General features: G+C 45.8%; 1 protein-coding gene and 1 long non-coding RNA gene across 2 annotated transcripts in view; both read left to right on the top strand.

Annotated features, from left to right (window-relative positions):
- The window catches only part of LOC309646605, a 181,117-nt gene that overhangs the window by 74,353 nt on the left and 89,689 nt on the right, over positions 1-17,075 (top strand). The gene's annotated exons all lie outside the window — the stretch shown is intronic.
- Positions 58-17,075, top strand: part of OPRK1 (opioid receptor kappa 1) — a 35,771-nt gene continuing 18,753 nt past the window's right edge. Inside the window, exons 1-3 of the mRNA XM_082433097.1 lie at positions 58-207; positions 527-829; positions 15,645-15,997. Of these exons, the coding sequence (XP_082289223.1) occupies positions 573-829; positions 15,645-15,997 (610 nt within the window). The 5' untranslated portion in view covers positions 58-207; positions 527-572. The remainder of the gene's footprint in view (positions 208-526; positions 830-15,644; positions 15,998-17,075) is intronic.

Here is a 17,075-nt window from a genome sequence, read left to right as displayed (position 1 = left end):
CGTCCTCGCGGCGTCCCGGGGGCTCAGCCGCCTCCGCTCGTGGGAGCCGCGCGCGGAGCGGCGGGGACGCGCTCGGGGGGGAGGCGTCCGCGGCCGGAGCGCGGGGCTGCGTGAGCGCGGCGACCCGAGGGCCGAGCGGACCCGGGGACGCGAGGACCCGCGCGGGCCGGCATCACTGCATCGCCCCGCGCGTCTCCGGGCCCAGAGGTGAGCTCCGGGCGTTCGAGGCGCCGTGCTTGGGAGCGAGGACGGTGCTCCTGGGATCTCGTGTCCCTGGGGGCTCCGGGCCGCAGTCCGGGGACGGTTCCAAGGGGGGCGGATTTCGGGAACCGGGGGAAAGGCGGGCGTGCTCTCCGCCCCTCCTGGCACCCGCGGCGCGTCTGCCGGCGCGGGCGGCAGCCAGAGGCCCGTCCCCCGGGGCGGGCATCAGCGGGCCCTGGGCCCTCGGCGCCGCCGGCCTCGCGCGCTGGCTCGGGCGCGGCCAAAGTTTGCCTCCGGGGCCCAGCCGGTTCTCTCGCCCCCGCAGCCCGCAGGTGTCGCCTGTCCTCGCCCCGCAGCTGCAGCCGCCCGACATGGAGCCGCCGGTCCAGATCTTCCGCGGCGAGCCGGGCTCCACCTGCGCCCCGAGCACCTGCCTGCCCCCCAACGGCAGCGGCCGGGTCCCGGGCTGGGCCGAGCCGGACCGCAACAGCAGCGCGGGCGCCGAGGACGCGCCGCCGGAGCCCGAGCACATCTCGCCGGTCATCCCGGTCATCATCACGGCGGTCTATTCCGTGGTGTTCGTCGTGGGCCTGGTGGGCAACTCGCTGGTCATGTTCGTCATCGTCCGGTGAGCGCGGGGTCCGGGCGCCGCAGTGGCCGCAGCAGGGAGGGAAGGTCGGGCTGGCCACCAGGACGCGCGGAGGGACGCCCGCCCGGTAACGGGGACCCCGTTCCGTCGGGCTCCGCAAAGTCTCAGAGCGTGGCCTCCTAGAAGTGAGATTTCCTGCGAGAGTTTTTGGTGCGGGACTTCGAGGTTCGCAGAGTGCGAATCCGAGCAGCCGGAGGTGTCTTGAGGATTTAGGAGTGACCCTCCCTGCCCCCCAAACCCCTACTGAAAACCCTACGGACAGGGAGAATGCAGGGGGTGTCCCTGCAAGGGGCAAAGCCAGTGTCTCGTGGGAACGAAACTGGTCCATCCGCCTGGCCTTTTGCCTGGTTGCCTGCGCCCGTTTGGAGCACTTCGTTTTCCCCTTTGCAAATGTTTCTTTAGATAAAATTCATGCCCACCTAATGCACTGGAGATAATTCAGAATTTCCTGTGGCTCGTCAGACTGGTGGTATGGTTTATGAAGCAAAGCCAGCATACTATTCAGGGTTGCTGGTATCCATACACGAGCCTTTTTAGTACTGATATGCCATCTTATTTGTTTAGAATACCAGTGATTTTTGTACATAAGCCACCTAATATTTATCTGTTAAAGTACAGCTGCTGGAGGTTTCCAAAAATTGTTTTGCTTTTTATCTCCCACGGTGAGAACTGAAAGTTTGATTTTATTGTTCTTTTGTGGATACATTGACGTCAACTTCCAGTAATAAATATCCAAATATCCGCGTATATGCTAATTTTCTGGTAAGTGAAGTGATTTCTCTTTTGGCGTCTTGCAACAAAGGAAACAAGAGAAAAAAAAAATCCTAACATTGTCTGGATGCTCTTTGAGAAGTTTCCGTTTCTGGCAGACTTAATGCTCTGCAGTTGCACCTTTGAGAGTGACTACGAAGCTGAGATTCCTTTGAGAAGTTCCTGTGAAATAAAGGAAGGCTGCAAGTCACGCTGTTTAGGGACATAGAAAGGGTGAAGACCTAATTTCTCTTTATTATGAACTTTAAGAACAATATCTGCAGTAGCATGAATCTTTCAAACACCCCTTTCTCTCTGCCTCTCTCTCTCTCTCTCTCTCTCTCTCTCTCTCTCTCTATTGGAAATGTCGGGTCTTTTATCCTCATCTGTGCTCTGGAACTGAAAACCATCATTTAAGCTTCCAAATACATATTATAAAGCTCTTTTCACCTACAATTAGCGTCTCTAGCTTGGTAACCTTGCTTTTCATAATTGCTTATTGCATTTTACAGGACTTCTATCAGTGATTAGTACAAGATACAGAAGGAGGAATATTTTATTTATTTATTTATTTATTTATGGCTGTGTTGGGTCTTCGTTTCTGTGCGAGGGCTTTCTCCAATTGTGGCAAGTGGGGACCACCCCTCATCGCGGTGCGCGGGCCTCTCACCATCGCGGCCCCTCCCGTTGCGGAGCACAGGCTCCAGACGCGCAGGCTCAGCAATTGTGGCTCACGGGCCCAGCCGCTCCGAGGCACGTGGGATCCTCCCAGACCAGGGCCCGAACCCGCGTCCCCTGCACTGGCAGGCAGACTCTCAACCACTGCGCCACCAGGGAAGCCCCAGGAGGAATATTTTTAAAGCACATTGTTTTCCTAGGTCATTAGTAATTTTAGGGCTGCTCTCCATTAGAGGGAAGATTATAGTAACCAAAGGAAAAGAAAAGACAGCTGTATTCTAGACTATAATTAAATTTTTTAGAAGATCTTTGCTACAGCGGCCGTTGTCTTATAATAAAACATTGTTACAGAAAAAGAGGGTGCTAAGAACAAACCCACTCTGTTCCTTCTCCTATCATATTTCAGTGCTTGAGTGAAACAGATACATCTTACTGTCACTTGAATGAGAACTTGAAGCTTTGAGTTTGAGAAGGGCTTCTTAGTGGCTCTACAACTTTTTATATAGCCCTGCAGTCTAGGATTAAAAAGAATAAAGAATCTTAAAATATATGCAAAGGGAACTCCACGGGGAGCATTAGACATGTCAGAAAGAATCATTGTAGATTGACTAGGATTTTTAATGATAAATATAAAAAAGTATAATTATAAATTGAATATATCTATTCCAAAGATATCCAAGATTAAAATTTGTGTGAAAGGGATAAATTCAGCTAAAAATACAATAGGAGTTAGAGAGTTCACGTAACATCATCCATCCTCCCACCCCACTTGATAGTAAATGAAGACGGAAGAGTTCTATTCTCATCCTGGAAAGCCAACCTACTGAAACAATAGTTGGCTTAAACCTATGGCTGAGAGCATTACGGAGCATTTTGTTCAAGCTGATACAGGGTCAAAGAATTGAAAAATGAAACCTCAGAAGGAAACTTGATGGACTTGGGTTTATTTTGCTCAGGAGAAAAAAGGGCTGAAGATGGTTTGCAGCAGGCGGTGGTTTGCTCATCAGAACTCAGAACAGAACCAGAGTGTGGAATTCAAGTGCAGCTTCTGTGATTGACGTCGAGGGCTGACCAGCATCACTTGAAAAGATGGGGGATCACTTTTGAGAGGGACATTATTTTTCTTAACGTCTTTATTGGAGTATAATTGCTTTACAATGTTGTGTTAGCTTCTGCTGTATAACAAAGTGAATCAGCTATACTATACCTACATCCCCATATCCCCTCCCCCTTACGTCTCCCTCCTACCCTCCCTATCCCACTCCTCTAGGTGGTCACAAAGCACCGAGCTGGTCTCCCCTTGCTATGCGGCTGCTTCCCACTAGCTATCTGTTTTACATTTGGTAGTGTATATAGGTCAGTGCCACTCTCTCACTTTGTCTCAGCTTACCCTTCCCCCTCCCCGTGTCAAGAAGGACGTTATTTTAAAATATTGTACGTGCAAAAGAGTCCTGGTTGAGTTCTCTAGGAAGTCACTCTGGAGATGGAATTTGGACGCTTGGATGGCAGGGCAGGTGCAGGTCTGGGATGGCCAGCTCAGACCTGGGGAGAAAGTGAGGGTTGTGGAAAAAGCTTTGAATGTTTTTAGACCTGCCTTACACATAGCTTTTCCCACCCTGAACACCTGGAATGCTGTCCAGTATCTTCTGAAGATAATCTAGCATTTCAAGGATTTTCATCATTTAATGTGTAGCAACTGCTATAATTGCCTAATGTTAGGGTACTTTAACCTTTCACTTTGAAAACCTTACAATTTAAGCACTCCAGCCTCCCTCTCCAGGCTTTGGGGTTTGTGGTCCTGGCATAGGATGTTCTTACCTCAGCCCTTGATCCATGTCCTTAGTCCTACCAGCACCTTGGGGGTGCCCATGGTGTGACACTCCTCTCCCGGAGCTGAAGCTCCCACAGTCCGGATGCTCATTTAGGCCTGGATGTCCCTTGACTCCCATGGGCATTCAGCATGCTGGACCAGTCTCACCTTCTCCTTGACTTCCTTCCACATCTGCTGGGTTTCAGCCTCCATCACAGCCCCCTCTTCCCTGATGTTCCCTAAATGCTCCTCTTTTCCAGAGCCTTCTCAGCTCTCTTTGTCCTCACTTTGCACACCCTCCGTATTAGTCCGGATTCAACCAGAGGAGCAGAACCAGTAGGGGATGTGTGTGTTGAGGGTTCATTCCAAGGCATTGGCGTACGTGATCGTGGGGCTGCCTAGGCAGGTCTGCAGCCCCGAGCGCAGGCGTCAGGAGAGGCAGGCTACCCTCCCCAGGCAGAATCTCTTCTTTCTCAGGGAAGCCGCAGCCCTGTATTTAAGGCCTTTCAACTGATTGGACCAGGCCCACCAGATCATCTAGGGTCATCTTCTTTGCTTAAGGTCAACTGATTATGGACTTTAACCACATCTACAAAACACCTCCACAGCGGCAGCTTGGTAAGTGACTGAGTATGCAGAGACTGTAGCCTGGCCAAGGTGGCTTGTCAAACTGACCATCACTCTCAGTGGTGTCGTCCATTCTTGTGGCTGTAACTGTCAGGGAAATTCTGACCGGTCCTAGGTCTGTGTATCTCTCTCCCACTTACTCATCCCCAGCTGCGGACGCAGCTGGCCTCCTTCCTTCTGGATGGCTCTATGCGATTATCTTGCAGGTAGCTCAGATTTCTAGACATCTGCCTGTATTAGTTTGCTAGGGCTGCCGTAACAAAGTACCACAGACCGGGTGGCTTAAACAACAAAAATGTGTTTTCTCACAGTTCTAGAAGCTGGAAGTTCAAGATCAAGGTGTTGGCAGGTTTGGTTTCTCCTGAGGCCTCTCTCCTTGGCTTGCAGACGGCTGCCTTCTCCCTGTGTCCTCACATGGTTGTCTGTGTGGACGGCATCCCTACTCTCTGTGCCCTAATGTCCTCTTCTTATAAGGACACCAGTCATGTTGGATTAGAGCCCACTCTAATGACCCCATTTTACCTTAATTTTACCTCATTTCACCTCTTTAAAGACTCTACTTTCAAATACAGTCACATTCTGAAGTACTGGGCGGGTAGAACTTGAACATATGAATTGGAGGGACACAATTCAACTCTAAACACCACTTATCCATTTTCTGTTCTCTTTAAGAAGACACTCTTCAAGCTTCAGTCTTTATGAAGTTACGTATATATATTTTTTCTTTTGTTTAATTTAAAGAAAAGCTTTACTCTTATAAAGGTATGTTTCTTTTTAAATTGAGTGTAGGGATAAACAAGGAAAAATTATTAGGAAAAAAATAACAGAAATCGGAAAATTATTTGGTCCTTGGTCTTAAGGTTTGCCTTTTCCTTTTCTCATTAGTTTTCATTAATACTTTGCTACCATAATAAAGATCTCTAGGGTTCAGCGTTCTGCTGACTTTGCCCTTGGAGTAGAAGACTTTGGCTTCCCTATAATTCAGCTTGGGCGGTGTTGGAATTTGCCAAAAGAGGTCACTTTGTAAGGGGCTTAGAAAAACCAGAACTACAAAAATACTCTGGAAATTGTTCCATTTCCTGAACTCAGATTTCTTCTCCAAAGGCAAATAACCCACCCAAGCTTGCTGGGCCTGGAAGTTGTTCCTCACGAAGGTACCTGTTCTCTGGCTCACAAATTAGGGGGCAGGGTGTTTCTTCCCCAGGCATGACGGAAGTCCCACACTCTACCCTTCTGAGACCATCTGACTCACTCAGGCCACCTCTGAGTCAGTGGGGACCCCATGCGTGAGCTTATGCCCGTCCCGCCAAAGCTGTGTGGCATAACCAATTCGGGGAAGGATGGGAGGGGGGATGGGGTGAGCCAGTCACAGTGTCTGCTACACTGCCTGCCTCTTCTCCATGCCAGGTGACCCAGTCCTCCTGCTGCAAGTGTTGCTGTAATCACTGCAGGTGTGTGTGCAACGTGTCCCAGGTTCTCTCAAATGTCACGGGAGCCGACCTTAGACAGTGTCACCAAGTGTCACCTCGGGAGGTGTGGGAGGGAAGGCGAGGTGTGCGGCTGTCCAACAGCAGTCTTACCTTAGGCTTTGGGTTAAAAAAAATATGTTGTAATTTATCCTGAATCCTCTCTTTGAATCAACACCCAACATTTCCATTAAAGCAACATAGTAAAATAACTTCAGAAATTATTTTCAGAAGAGCCTATCATGAATTTCTGGAAGTAATTTTACTGTTTGACAAGCTCTTAAAAGAGAGAATTGGGGCTTCCCTGGTGGCGCAGCGGTTGAGAATCTGCCTGCCAATGCAGGGGACACGGGTTCGAGCCCTGGTCTGGGAGGATCCCACATGCCGCGGAGCAACTGGGCCCGTGAGCCACAACTGCTGAGCTTGCGCATCTGGAGCCTGTGCCCCGCAACGGGAGGGGCCGCGATAGTGAGAGGCCCGCGCACCGCGATGAAGAGTGGCCCCCGCTCGCCGCAACTAGAGGAAGCCCTCGCACAGAAACGAAGACCCAACACAGCCAAAAATAAATATAAAAATAAATAAATAAAAAATGCAATAAAATTAAAAAAAAAAAGAGAGAATTGGCTTCACTGCAACTGTTTATATGGATTAGCTAAATGGAATTATTTTCTTTGCTGTGGGACATCGATCACAGAAGTCCAAATCCTCACGGAGCTGTTTCAGAGAGCAGAGACTAAACGGCTGCTTAAAAAGAAAGAAAGAAAGAAAGAAAACAAAGCAGGAAAAAAGAAAAGGAAAGAAAGAGAAAAAAAAAAAACCAAGGTGGTGATCAGGTATAGAGCTCTTAAGCTTTAACAGACTTGGTCAAAATTGTAGTCCTCAACATCCCTTTTGGATTGTGTTGCCTTTACAGTTTTTCCCAGTGCCTGTCTTAGAGTTTTAGTTTCAGGAGGGACTGACTTCTCACTGGGAGAAGGTAGCACCTCTCCATTTACCGTGTCTCCAGCTGTGTCTCTGGGGCAGCCAGCAGTGTCTTTGGGAGAACTGGGCAGTAGACGCCTCCTTTACTCCAGATTAACCTGTGGACACACTCAGTTGTCGCTGCAGGGGGTTGGGGGTTGAGGGTGGGAGGGTGACGGGGTGTTCTGTGCTCAGCTGAAACTAAAATTCTACGTCCGCAGGACGGTTTCCTTTCTAAGATTTGGCTTAACATGGTTTCAGTGGTGCAAGTTTTACAGGCTTAACAAGATACCTTGTTAACAAAAGATAGTTTCAGAATAACATTCATTTATTCCTTAACAGAAAATCAGCTAATGGTTTTTTGTTTGTTTCTTTCTTTCTTTGGAGGGGATGCTGGCTTTTGTCTTAGATAAGGAAAACTAACGTAAGAAGAATAGGTTTTAGGAGTGAGGCTAATATTATAAAAGGCTTATGTCTTGTTTTTTTTTTTAACCCACTTCACTGGCCAAGCAAGTCAGAAATTAAATGAAAAATGAGAAAAACGTAAAACGTGATGAATTGAGATACCCCAAAGGAACTGGTCTGGAGTTGAGCAGGGCAGCCTTCAGACTAAGAATGGCTGGAGTTATGAGGCTTTAACGATCGGCTGTAGCAATAGGAGCGATTTTCCAAGGTTCTGTTGAGTATTAACTCTTTTAACTTCACAACGCAACTCTAAACTGTTTCTGCTTTGCTGTGTTGCTTTCCACCTACTGTAGGGGCACTTCCTTCCCGTGAAAGAGAGAGCAGGAGGGTGGTTCACCTTAGCTAGGTCAGTTTTCTGTATAAAAATGGAAAAATAACTTAAGAATTCTGTGTACTTCTAGGTATGCAGATAGTTGTACACTAGGAAGCAACATGTCAGTCATTTGAGATTTGTAGTTTTCTACCAGGTGTGGTTGGGCGTGATAAACACTCACCCAGCGTGCACCACCGAACGCACTAGAACATTTCTTCTGGGTCTCAGGGCCGTGACTGCAGGGAGAATGAGTAGCTTCTGGGGCCCTGGCTATTGCAGTAAAAGCATTACTTCTGCATGCGCCTTCCTCCCCTTCTCCTGCTACCCTGCAAGGACCACCTGCCAGGACCCGGTGAGATGCCTGTCCGCCCTTCTGGCTGTCCATCACTACCAGCCTGGTACCTGCAGTCACAAGAGTCAGGACTGGGAGACACGCCCCACTCCTCTGTTCTCAGGAAAGCTTTTGCTCTTTGCATGTGGGAGAGTATCAGCGACCTGATACCTACGTGAATATGACTCCTTTAAAATACTATAGATTGAGGCAATTTCAAAGTCAGATCACTGGAGAAACAATGGCTGAATTTCCCTTCTTTAAAAAAAAAAAAATTAATAAGCTACTGCCCTTGAGTAAAGAACCATAATTTCAGTAGTAAGTAATCTAAAAGGATGTATAGCAAATTCATTTCATTGAGGTGAACTGGAAATATCTGGAGAATTTAATGAAGCAAACCTACTATGTTTTCAAATAAGCTCTCCTGAGAATTCACATCAGTACAGCCATCATGTCTAGTTATTTTAAATGTAAAATCTAGAATGCTGTGTGTCTGGAAAGCATCCCCAGGAGTATGAATAAATCATGCAGGGAAAAGAGTGCTGAAACCCATCTCTCACTGTGCTGTTCTCCCACCGCTGGTTAAAAAGGGTTGCATCTTCCCAGGTGCTGTAGAACTGTCCTACTGAGTTTGGTGTTTGGGGCCTTCGGACTCCTGGTGCAGCTCCAGGCTTGTGGGGTAGTGGCCAGGTTCCCGTGGGGCGGGAGCCTTCGATCACACTTGTTTTTTTCACCAGACCAGTGTTTGTTCAGGAGCTTTCTATTGGCCGTTAGCTATTTGCTGTATTAAAGGAGTCTCTTCAGAAAAATGGCCAGTAGGGTGTTTGTTTTTTCATTACGTTGGAGCAGTAGTTTGATAACTACTCAGAAGGCTCAGATTTTACTTCTCACTGTCTCTCAAATTTGAGGAAATCACTTACTTCTTCACTGAGTTTCCTCACCTGAAAAAAAATGGGTATTGCTTGTGGAAAACCTGAAACACCATGACGTGCTGACGGCATTTGTCCATCGAGGGGTAAAATGCTAATATTTTATATTTGCATTCCCTGGACCAGGCCCCGTTTCATCACGTCACATGTTTTCTGCCCTCATGATTCACACTAAACCACACTTATCAGAATGTTTTTCAACCTTTAGCTGCTAGAAGTAGCAGAATTCACAGAATCCCATTAGTCCTCTGATAAAATTTCTGACTCCTTAAGAATCTTTGGACTATGGTCCTGAATTCCTTTACGTATTAGCGATGGATTCCAAGAAGCACTGAGAATCATCTCTAAGGCTGCCTCCTCTTCAGAAAGAGTGGGGCTGCTGTATCTTGCAGGATTGCAGTACAGTTACTAGGACTGCGGTAGGTGATGAACGGTAACACCAACAACATAATAAGAGGGGCGGCAGCAGGATGATGGCCAGGAGGGCTGGCGCCCACTGCGTGGTTATCAGGTACCAGGTCCTGTGCTGAGTAATTTGAGGCACCGGGTAAGGTAATCATCGTGACATTATTGCCAGATGACATAAAGTTCCTAAAACAGTGTCTGTCACGTGAGTCCTCAGGCAATACTTAAAATGGTTTTTCTTCCTGGTGTTCAAGGTTCTCTGTGGCCTGACCCCCCCCCTTTTCCCATCCCAAGCAGCCTCCCATCACCCCCAGCAGGACCCGTGGCCCTGAATGAGACTCCAGCCAGCAAACCTCCGTGTCCAAATCCTTCTCAAAGTGCACGAGCCTATCCAGGTTCTGCCTTCCTTGAAATATGTCCTGATCTCTTCACTACACAGCGAACTTCCCCTCTGTCTACTTCTCTAGTTCACATCATGACTTTGGCTCGATTAGTTTGAAAGACCCTGGGGGCAGGGTCCGTATAAACTTCTTGTTCAGTGGGCTCAGTGCCCAGTGTATTGCTGTGCATGGAGCAGGCATTGAGACGTGCGGAGATGATGACAAGTTGAGTCTGGGGCAGGCGCAGGAGCGTGACTGAAGAGGGGGAGAGGATGTCAGCCTGGCGGACCAGGATGGGTAAGAGCCGCAAGTAACCGGAATCCGCAGAACCGAACCGCCTCTGTGTTTAAAGATGTATGGTGATTAGCCGTCAAGATTATGGCTTTATTATGCTGCCCCGAAGCTAAAAAGCAGCTCCTGATTAAAGAAGCTTCATTTAAATTAAAAGAGAAACACTGGGGAATGCACCCCAGTAGCAAGGGACGGTAATGATCCAAGAGTGACGTCTCCACCTGCATTGTCTGCGCCCAGCAGGTTCGGCTGCAGGGTCACAGGGTCAATGCTCCTCCTGCCGTCGCCTCACTTCTCTCGTGCAAGTGCCACGCTGTCCCAGAATCTCCACCTGGTGACGCTGGTTCCCAAGAGCCCTGCAGGTAACTTTGTTCCCCTCGCTGTCACACGAGTGTGTACGGCTGCCAGTTCAGAAGCCACGCCACCCCCAAGTCCCTGTGAAGAGAACCACGCTAGGAAGGTCTTGAGTCTGCGTGCGATGGGGAGCGCTGTCCGCTCGCGGGGACACCATCCGTGACGTTGCCCCGCGATGACGTCCTCACGGCTGGCGCCCTGGGCTCCCTGCTGAGCCCTTTTCCTGGCCGGCGCTCCACCTCCCACCGTCGTTTGCAGGCTTGCAACATTGACAAGTTCAGCGGGGACAGCGCGCAGACTTTGCTCTTTTAATGCCACGTGCTCCTGGGGCCTGGACGCTGAAAAGTGCGGCCACGCGCCGCCAGCCCACCTCCAGCCGCTGCACACGAGCCAAGAATTCCCACTCACATGGGGCCATTTTACTTGAAATACTTGCAACTTCTTAGAAAGCGGTGTGGATGGAACGGAGAATAATTTCCTATCTGATCGCAGTGAGAAAGCTTACTTGTTTGTTTTCACCAGCATACACACAGTGACTGAAAGAACTCACTGCTATTTTGCTTTGGTTCAATGCAAACAATACCCAGGGGGGCTCAACCAGACTGTCTTTGGGGGTGGGGTCTTTTAATCCCGTGGCCACTGGATGCAGTCCAGTGTAGAGCATAAAAGACTGTCAATAGCTATGCGGGGAGCCCATAGTCTGCTACTTTTAATTATACCTGTTTAGTTCTCCCTTTCAGTGTTGTAGGCTTGGAAGCATGTGTCTTCCAGAACCCTGGAGGAGGGGCCGTGCCCTGCTGCCTCCTCCACATCCTCCCACTGAGCCCTTGCCTCTGCTGACACTAGAAAAATCACTTTACTCACTTGAGCCTACTTTCTTCAGCGATATTAGAGAAAAAACCTAAATCTCCTGGGCAACTCGAAGGGCAGTTGTGAGAATCAAATAGGATACATGGAAGTCAAAATTCGGAGCTTTGTAAATTATCAAGTGCTGGAGAGATGTAAAAATGCAGGGATGAAGTCAAACCCCTGGGTTTGAATTCCTGCAGTCCCTTTTATAACCGTATTACTTTGAGAAAAGTACAGAACTCCAGCGATTCTCAGTGGCCTCATTTCTAGAGTAGAAATGCTGGTACCCACCACACAGAGTCACCGTGAGGACTACGTGGGATAAAGCACGTGGAATGTACAGCAGAGTCTGACACAGGGAGTGTTTTGAAGTAAATGGTTATTACCATTATTGTCATTAACGCGATCCACCTCAGTGCTGTGACGTTGGATGTTGGTGGATGCAGGGGGTACAGGAGGAGGGTGCAGGCATCTCTCTACGTCTCTGGCAGATGCCTGTAGCCCTTGGGGTGGTAACAGCGGTAGCTCCAGCATGAAGAATCTGGGCAGAGCTTGTTTCTCGGGGAGCATGGACTTTTGCTACAGTTGGTATAATTACAATCTGTGTAATTCGTAGACATCTCTGTTGTAGCTAGTCATCTCTCTTTTTCTGAGATTTGATGACAAGATTTGAACTCTTTATAAGTTCAGGCCTGAAGCAGTTTCACACATCTAATTATTAAAAATATTTTTGAAAAGCTCAGAGCAAGTTATTATTCAGCATTTTATTGCTACTTAAAAGATGCATATTCTGTTTTATTGTAACTCATGTATCATTCCATTCATGGTCTTCTAGCAGTTAAGGTCCCAAGCTTCATTTTTACTATTATCTTTGATATTCAAGCTGAAATGGGTAAGTACAACCAGGGGTGTTAACTAGAAACTATGTTCCCCTCTGCTTCCTGTGGTAACTGGTGGCTTCCACCCACACAAGAGCAGGGGACAGGGTTGGAGACATGAAGTAAATTACACCTAGTCTCCAAATCAGGTGCTTTCCCTTAGTTGTCTCAGGAACTCCATGAGATAAGTGTTATGTTTCCTATTCTATAGTTGGGAAACGGAAGCTCAGGGTTTTCAGTGATCTCTCCAAAGTCTGTCAGTTGGAGGGAAAACTAAGGATTAGAACCCAGGTCCACCTAAATGTATGAGGCAGAGAACATCATCAGCCTAACTTCGTAAAGAAAGAGGAGAATATCAGGTCACAAAACACGAGAGCAGAAGTCAAAGCTGTTGCCAACTCAAGTCTTTGCTAGTGTCAGGGATTGAAAGAGTAGGAGCCTGGTTTGTAAGATGCATTTTTCAAACATAAAACCATATTTTTAAGAAGACTGTATTTGAACAGATAGCATTTATTCATTAGAAACATTTGACTCTACTCTCCTACACCATTGGTAGGAATGTAAATTGGTGCAGCCACTATGGAGAACAGTATGGAGGTTCCCTAAAAAACTAAAAATAGAACTACCATATGACCCAGCAATCCCACTCCTGGACATATATCCAGAGAAAACTCTAATTTGAAAAGATACATTCACCCTAATGTTCATAGCAGCACTATTTACAATAACCAGGACGTGGAAGCAACCTAAGTGTCCATTGACAGATGAATGGATAAAGAAGATGTGGTGTATATTTACAATGGAATTTACCCAGCCATAAAAAAAATGAAATAATGCCAAAGTGAGAGAGTGGCATGGACATACCTACACTACCAAATGTAAAATAGATAGCTAGTGGGAAGCAGCCGCATAGCATGGGGAGATCAGCTCGGTGCTTTGTGACCACCTAGAGGGGTGGGATAGGGAGGGTGGGAGGGAGACGCAAGAGGGAGGGGATATGGGGATATATGTATACGTATAGCTGATTTACTTTGCAATACAGCAGAAACTAACGCACCATTGTAAAGCAATTATACTCCAATAAAGATGTTAAAAAAAATGAAATAATGCCATTTACAGCAACACGGATGGACCTAGAGATTATCATACTAAGCAGAGTAAGTCAGAAAGAGAAAGACATATATCATATGATATCACTTATATGTGGAATCTAAAAAAATGATATAAGCAAACTTATTTACAAAACAGAAATAGAGTCACAGACATAGAAAACAAATGTATGGTTACCAAAGGGGAAGTGGGAGGAGGGATAAATTAGGAGTTTGGGATTAACAGATACACACTACTGTATATAAAATAGGTAATCAACAAGGACCTACTGTATAGCACAGAGAACTATACTCAATATTTTGTAATAACCTATAATGGCAAAGAATCTGAAAAAGAATACATATATATATGTGTATTGATATATAGGTGTAACTGAATCACTTTGCTGTACACCTGAAACTAAGACAATATTGTAAATTAACTATACTTCAATTTAAAACATGGTTTAAAAAAAACAGAAACATTTGGCTCTGTCTCAGGAAATGCACTTGCTTAGTTATCTGTGCCTTTAAAAGCCTGTGCTCAGAGTCTTGGGCATATACATTCAATCACTTTCTAAAACTTATGGGCCATTTAATAATATTTGAGTAAAAAATGTAAAAGCAAAACATATTTTAGAATAAACTCCTCGCTCTCCAGATTAAAGCACTGTTTAGTTAACAGAGCATCAAAACGGAGGCCAAGAGATACTGACTTGGGTACAAGTGTTCACAATGCCTTCATCTAAGCACAGGCAGGGAGAGGAAACAGGCAAGGAGACTGGTGCCGGGGTGGGACCCTGAGTGCAGTGTGATCCTGTGTGTCGGGTATTTTGAGTCAGGTTGTCTCCTGCCTTTATCTTGTGTCCTGTCAGTTCGGTTTTATTGTCCTTGTTTCATGGGACCTGAAACTCAGAAAAGTCGTACACTGAGTTCAGACTCAGGACTGTCTGACTTCAGACCACAGTGCCTGCAAAAGGGGAGACAAGGCTGTTCTGTCACCACCTGTCACAGAAGTGTCATGTGGAAGTTTATGTATTGAACAGCACACAGTGATCAATAAATACCACTGATACTGACTTTATAGCCAAAGTAGAAGTAGTTTTCCATAACTGGCTCCTTACAAAGAACCTTTAATTAAAGTCAAGGCCCTAACATTGAAGTCTGGCTCCTTGTAGGTACATGGGACATGGCTGAATTAATTGTGATTAGGTTCACAAATGTGAGGTGTGTAGAAAGTAATTAATATATGGATTTTCCCAACATATTTTAGCATTTGGCCTCAGAAAACCCGCTGATGTAGTTTGGTATATTTCATGCCCTGTAGCTCTCTAAGGAAGCATTCTCTAAGTAAAACAATCTTCTTAATTCAGTTTTAGTAGAAAATGGAATTGTTCTAAGCTTCATGTTAAAACTGAAAGAAATAATTTGGGCTTAAAGGCAATATTTCTGACCTATTTTGAAATTTTCTGTTCCCTCAGTTGGAAAATGAAACACATTGTGTGCTTTACAAATCTCTCAAGATGAAAGTAAAGGAAAACAGATTTCTTTCTCACCTACCATACCAGATTATGTTTTATGCTATACTGTGTATAAGGGAAGAACTCAGCCTGCTTTCTTTACATAATGCATTTAAAATGAAAAGCTAGTGGGACACTGGTAGACAAAAATCAACACTTAGTTGTGTTGTAGTCATTGAAATTGAACGTATTTAAAACTAAAAACCATTTAAAAAGACATAATTACAAAGAGTGATTTCTCAAAGTAAAGTTGGGTAAACCTTCCTCGAGGAAAAGTTGGGTAGGTTTTATCTTTGTTTTACACAGTGAAAAACAATAAAGCATTAAAAAATGAACAAAGCCAAGCAGTCCTGGGTAGGATTAAAATGAATTGTCAGTCACAAAATAAAGACCTGTATCACACGCAAGTCTGTTGAAAAGATCTATATGTATGTTCATCTGTCTGTCTATACTCGTTTCTTTACCCTTTTAAAATTAAATAGATTTTGGAACAAAGCACTAGAATAAAAGCTAAATAAAGTCAGAAATGTTTGCCCATTTTTCTACTACCCCTAATGTCTAGAACAGTCCTTTTACATATTAGATGATAAATACGTAAAGAATAAGTGAATGAAAAACAAATTCAGTAACCCAGCGGCACATTTACATCATGGGTATGACATGAAGATGGAGGGAAATAATCTTGTTTCTTGCCTTTTAGATACACAAAGATGAAGACAGCAACCAACATCTATATATTTAACCTGGCTTTGGCAGATGCTTTGGTTACCACGACCATGCCCTTCCAGAGCACGGTCTATCTGATGAACTCCTGGCCCTTTGGGGATGTGCTATGCAAGATCGTCATCTCCATCGACTACTACAACATGTTCACCAGCATCTTCACCTTGACCATGATGAGCGTGGACCGATACATCGCGGTGTGCCACCCGGTCAAGGCTCTCGACTTCCGCACGCCCCTGAAGGCAAAGATCATCAACATCTGTATTTGGATCCTGTCTTCGTCTGTTGGCATCTCTGCCATAGTCCTTGGAGGAACCAAAGTCAGGGAAGGTAAGGGCAGCTTTTTAAATTTCATTTAAAAAATGTTTATTTTATCATTGTTCGTAAGAGAAATAATTTTTTATTGAAGTAGAGTTGATTTACAATGTTGTGTCAGTTTCAGCAAAGTGATTCGGTTAAATCATTTCATTTTTTAGAATGTAACTTCTAATCACACAAACTCTTAATTTGGGAGTGAGTAGGACACATATCTAGAAGAAAAGACAAATGCCAATTGAAATATAATGCTAAATCCACGGAAGATGAGAAATAAAACAGTTTTGTGTTCCTTTCCACATCTACGCACAGGATAGGATAATGGCATGACCGGAACACAGACACCCAAGCTATCCCCTATTCAGAAAGTGCTTATTGGAATCTGGAGGGGTGGGGATGAAATACGGAACCACAGTCGTGTGGATATTTAAAATACAATTTGTTGCGTCCTGGCGATTCTAAGATACACCTCCTCGCTCCTCTCCTTTCGCCCTAAAAAGCACCCTAAGTCACTAGAGTCATGCTGACTATTTACTCTTTTTCCTCAGGGGTTAACCTCCAGGCCACTATCCTGGCAGCTTCATTTGGGTGTAGCCCATTCAAAATTAGGTTCACAGATGGATGGCAGTATAGAGAAGCAAAACCATCAGATTTTGGACTCGTTACCTTTTACCCCATGCAAACAGGACATTTGATGTTTTCCCTGTATTTTTAGGACAGTGGTTCTGACCCTGGGACGTGTGTTGGAATCACCTGGGTACGTTAGAAAATACTGCCGCCTGGTCCCACTCTGGAGGGTCCAGTTTAATTGACCTGAGGCACAGTTGGGGTGTCAAGATTTTTAAGATCTCCCCAGGTGACTCTGACCTGTAGCCAAGGTGAGAACTACTGCTCTAGGAGCTTAGCTTTACTTGTAGAAGATAAAGCTGTGAAAATATCTTTGGTCTTAGTAGAAATTCACTGGGGGTAGAGGAGCAGAGCAATCACTTCGGACTTTATAAATGCTATTTATTGCTTTAGCCGTTGTCTAAATGCTCCAGTTTATTTTGGAGGTTCAGGACGCCTGTGAGTACAGACAAGTAGGGACTTTCCA

Source organism: Balaenoptera physalus (assembly GCF_965194825.1).
Source record: "Balaenoptera physalus genome assembly, chromosome: 17".
Lineage (NCBI taxonomy): Eukaryota > Metazoa > Chordata > Mammalia > Artiodactyla > Balaenopteridae > Balaenoptera > Balaenoptera physalus.
Note: the sequence above shows the minus strand (reverse complement) of the source record. Positions and strands in the feature narration are given on the sequence as shown.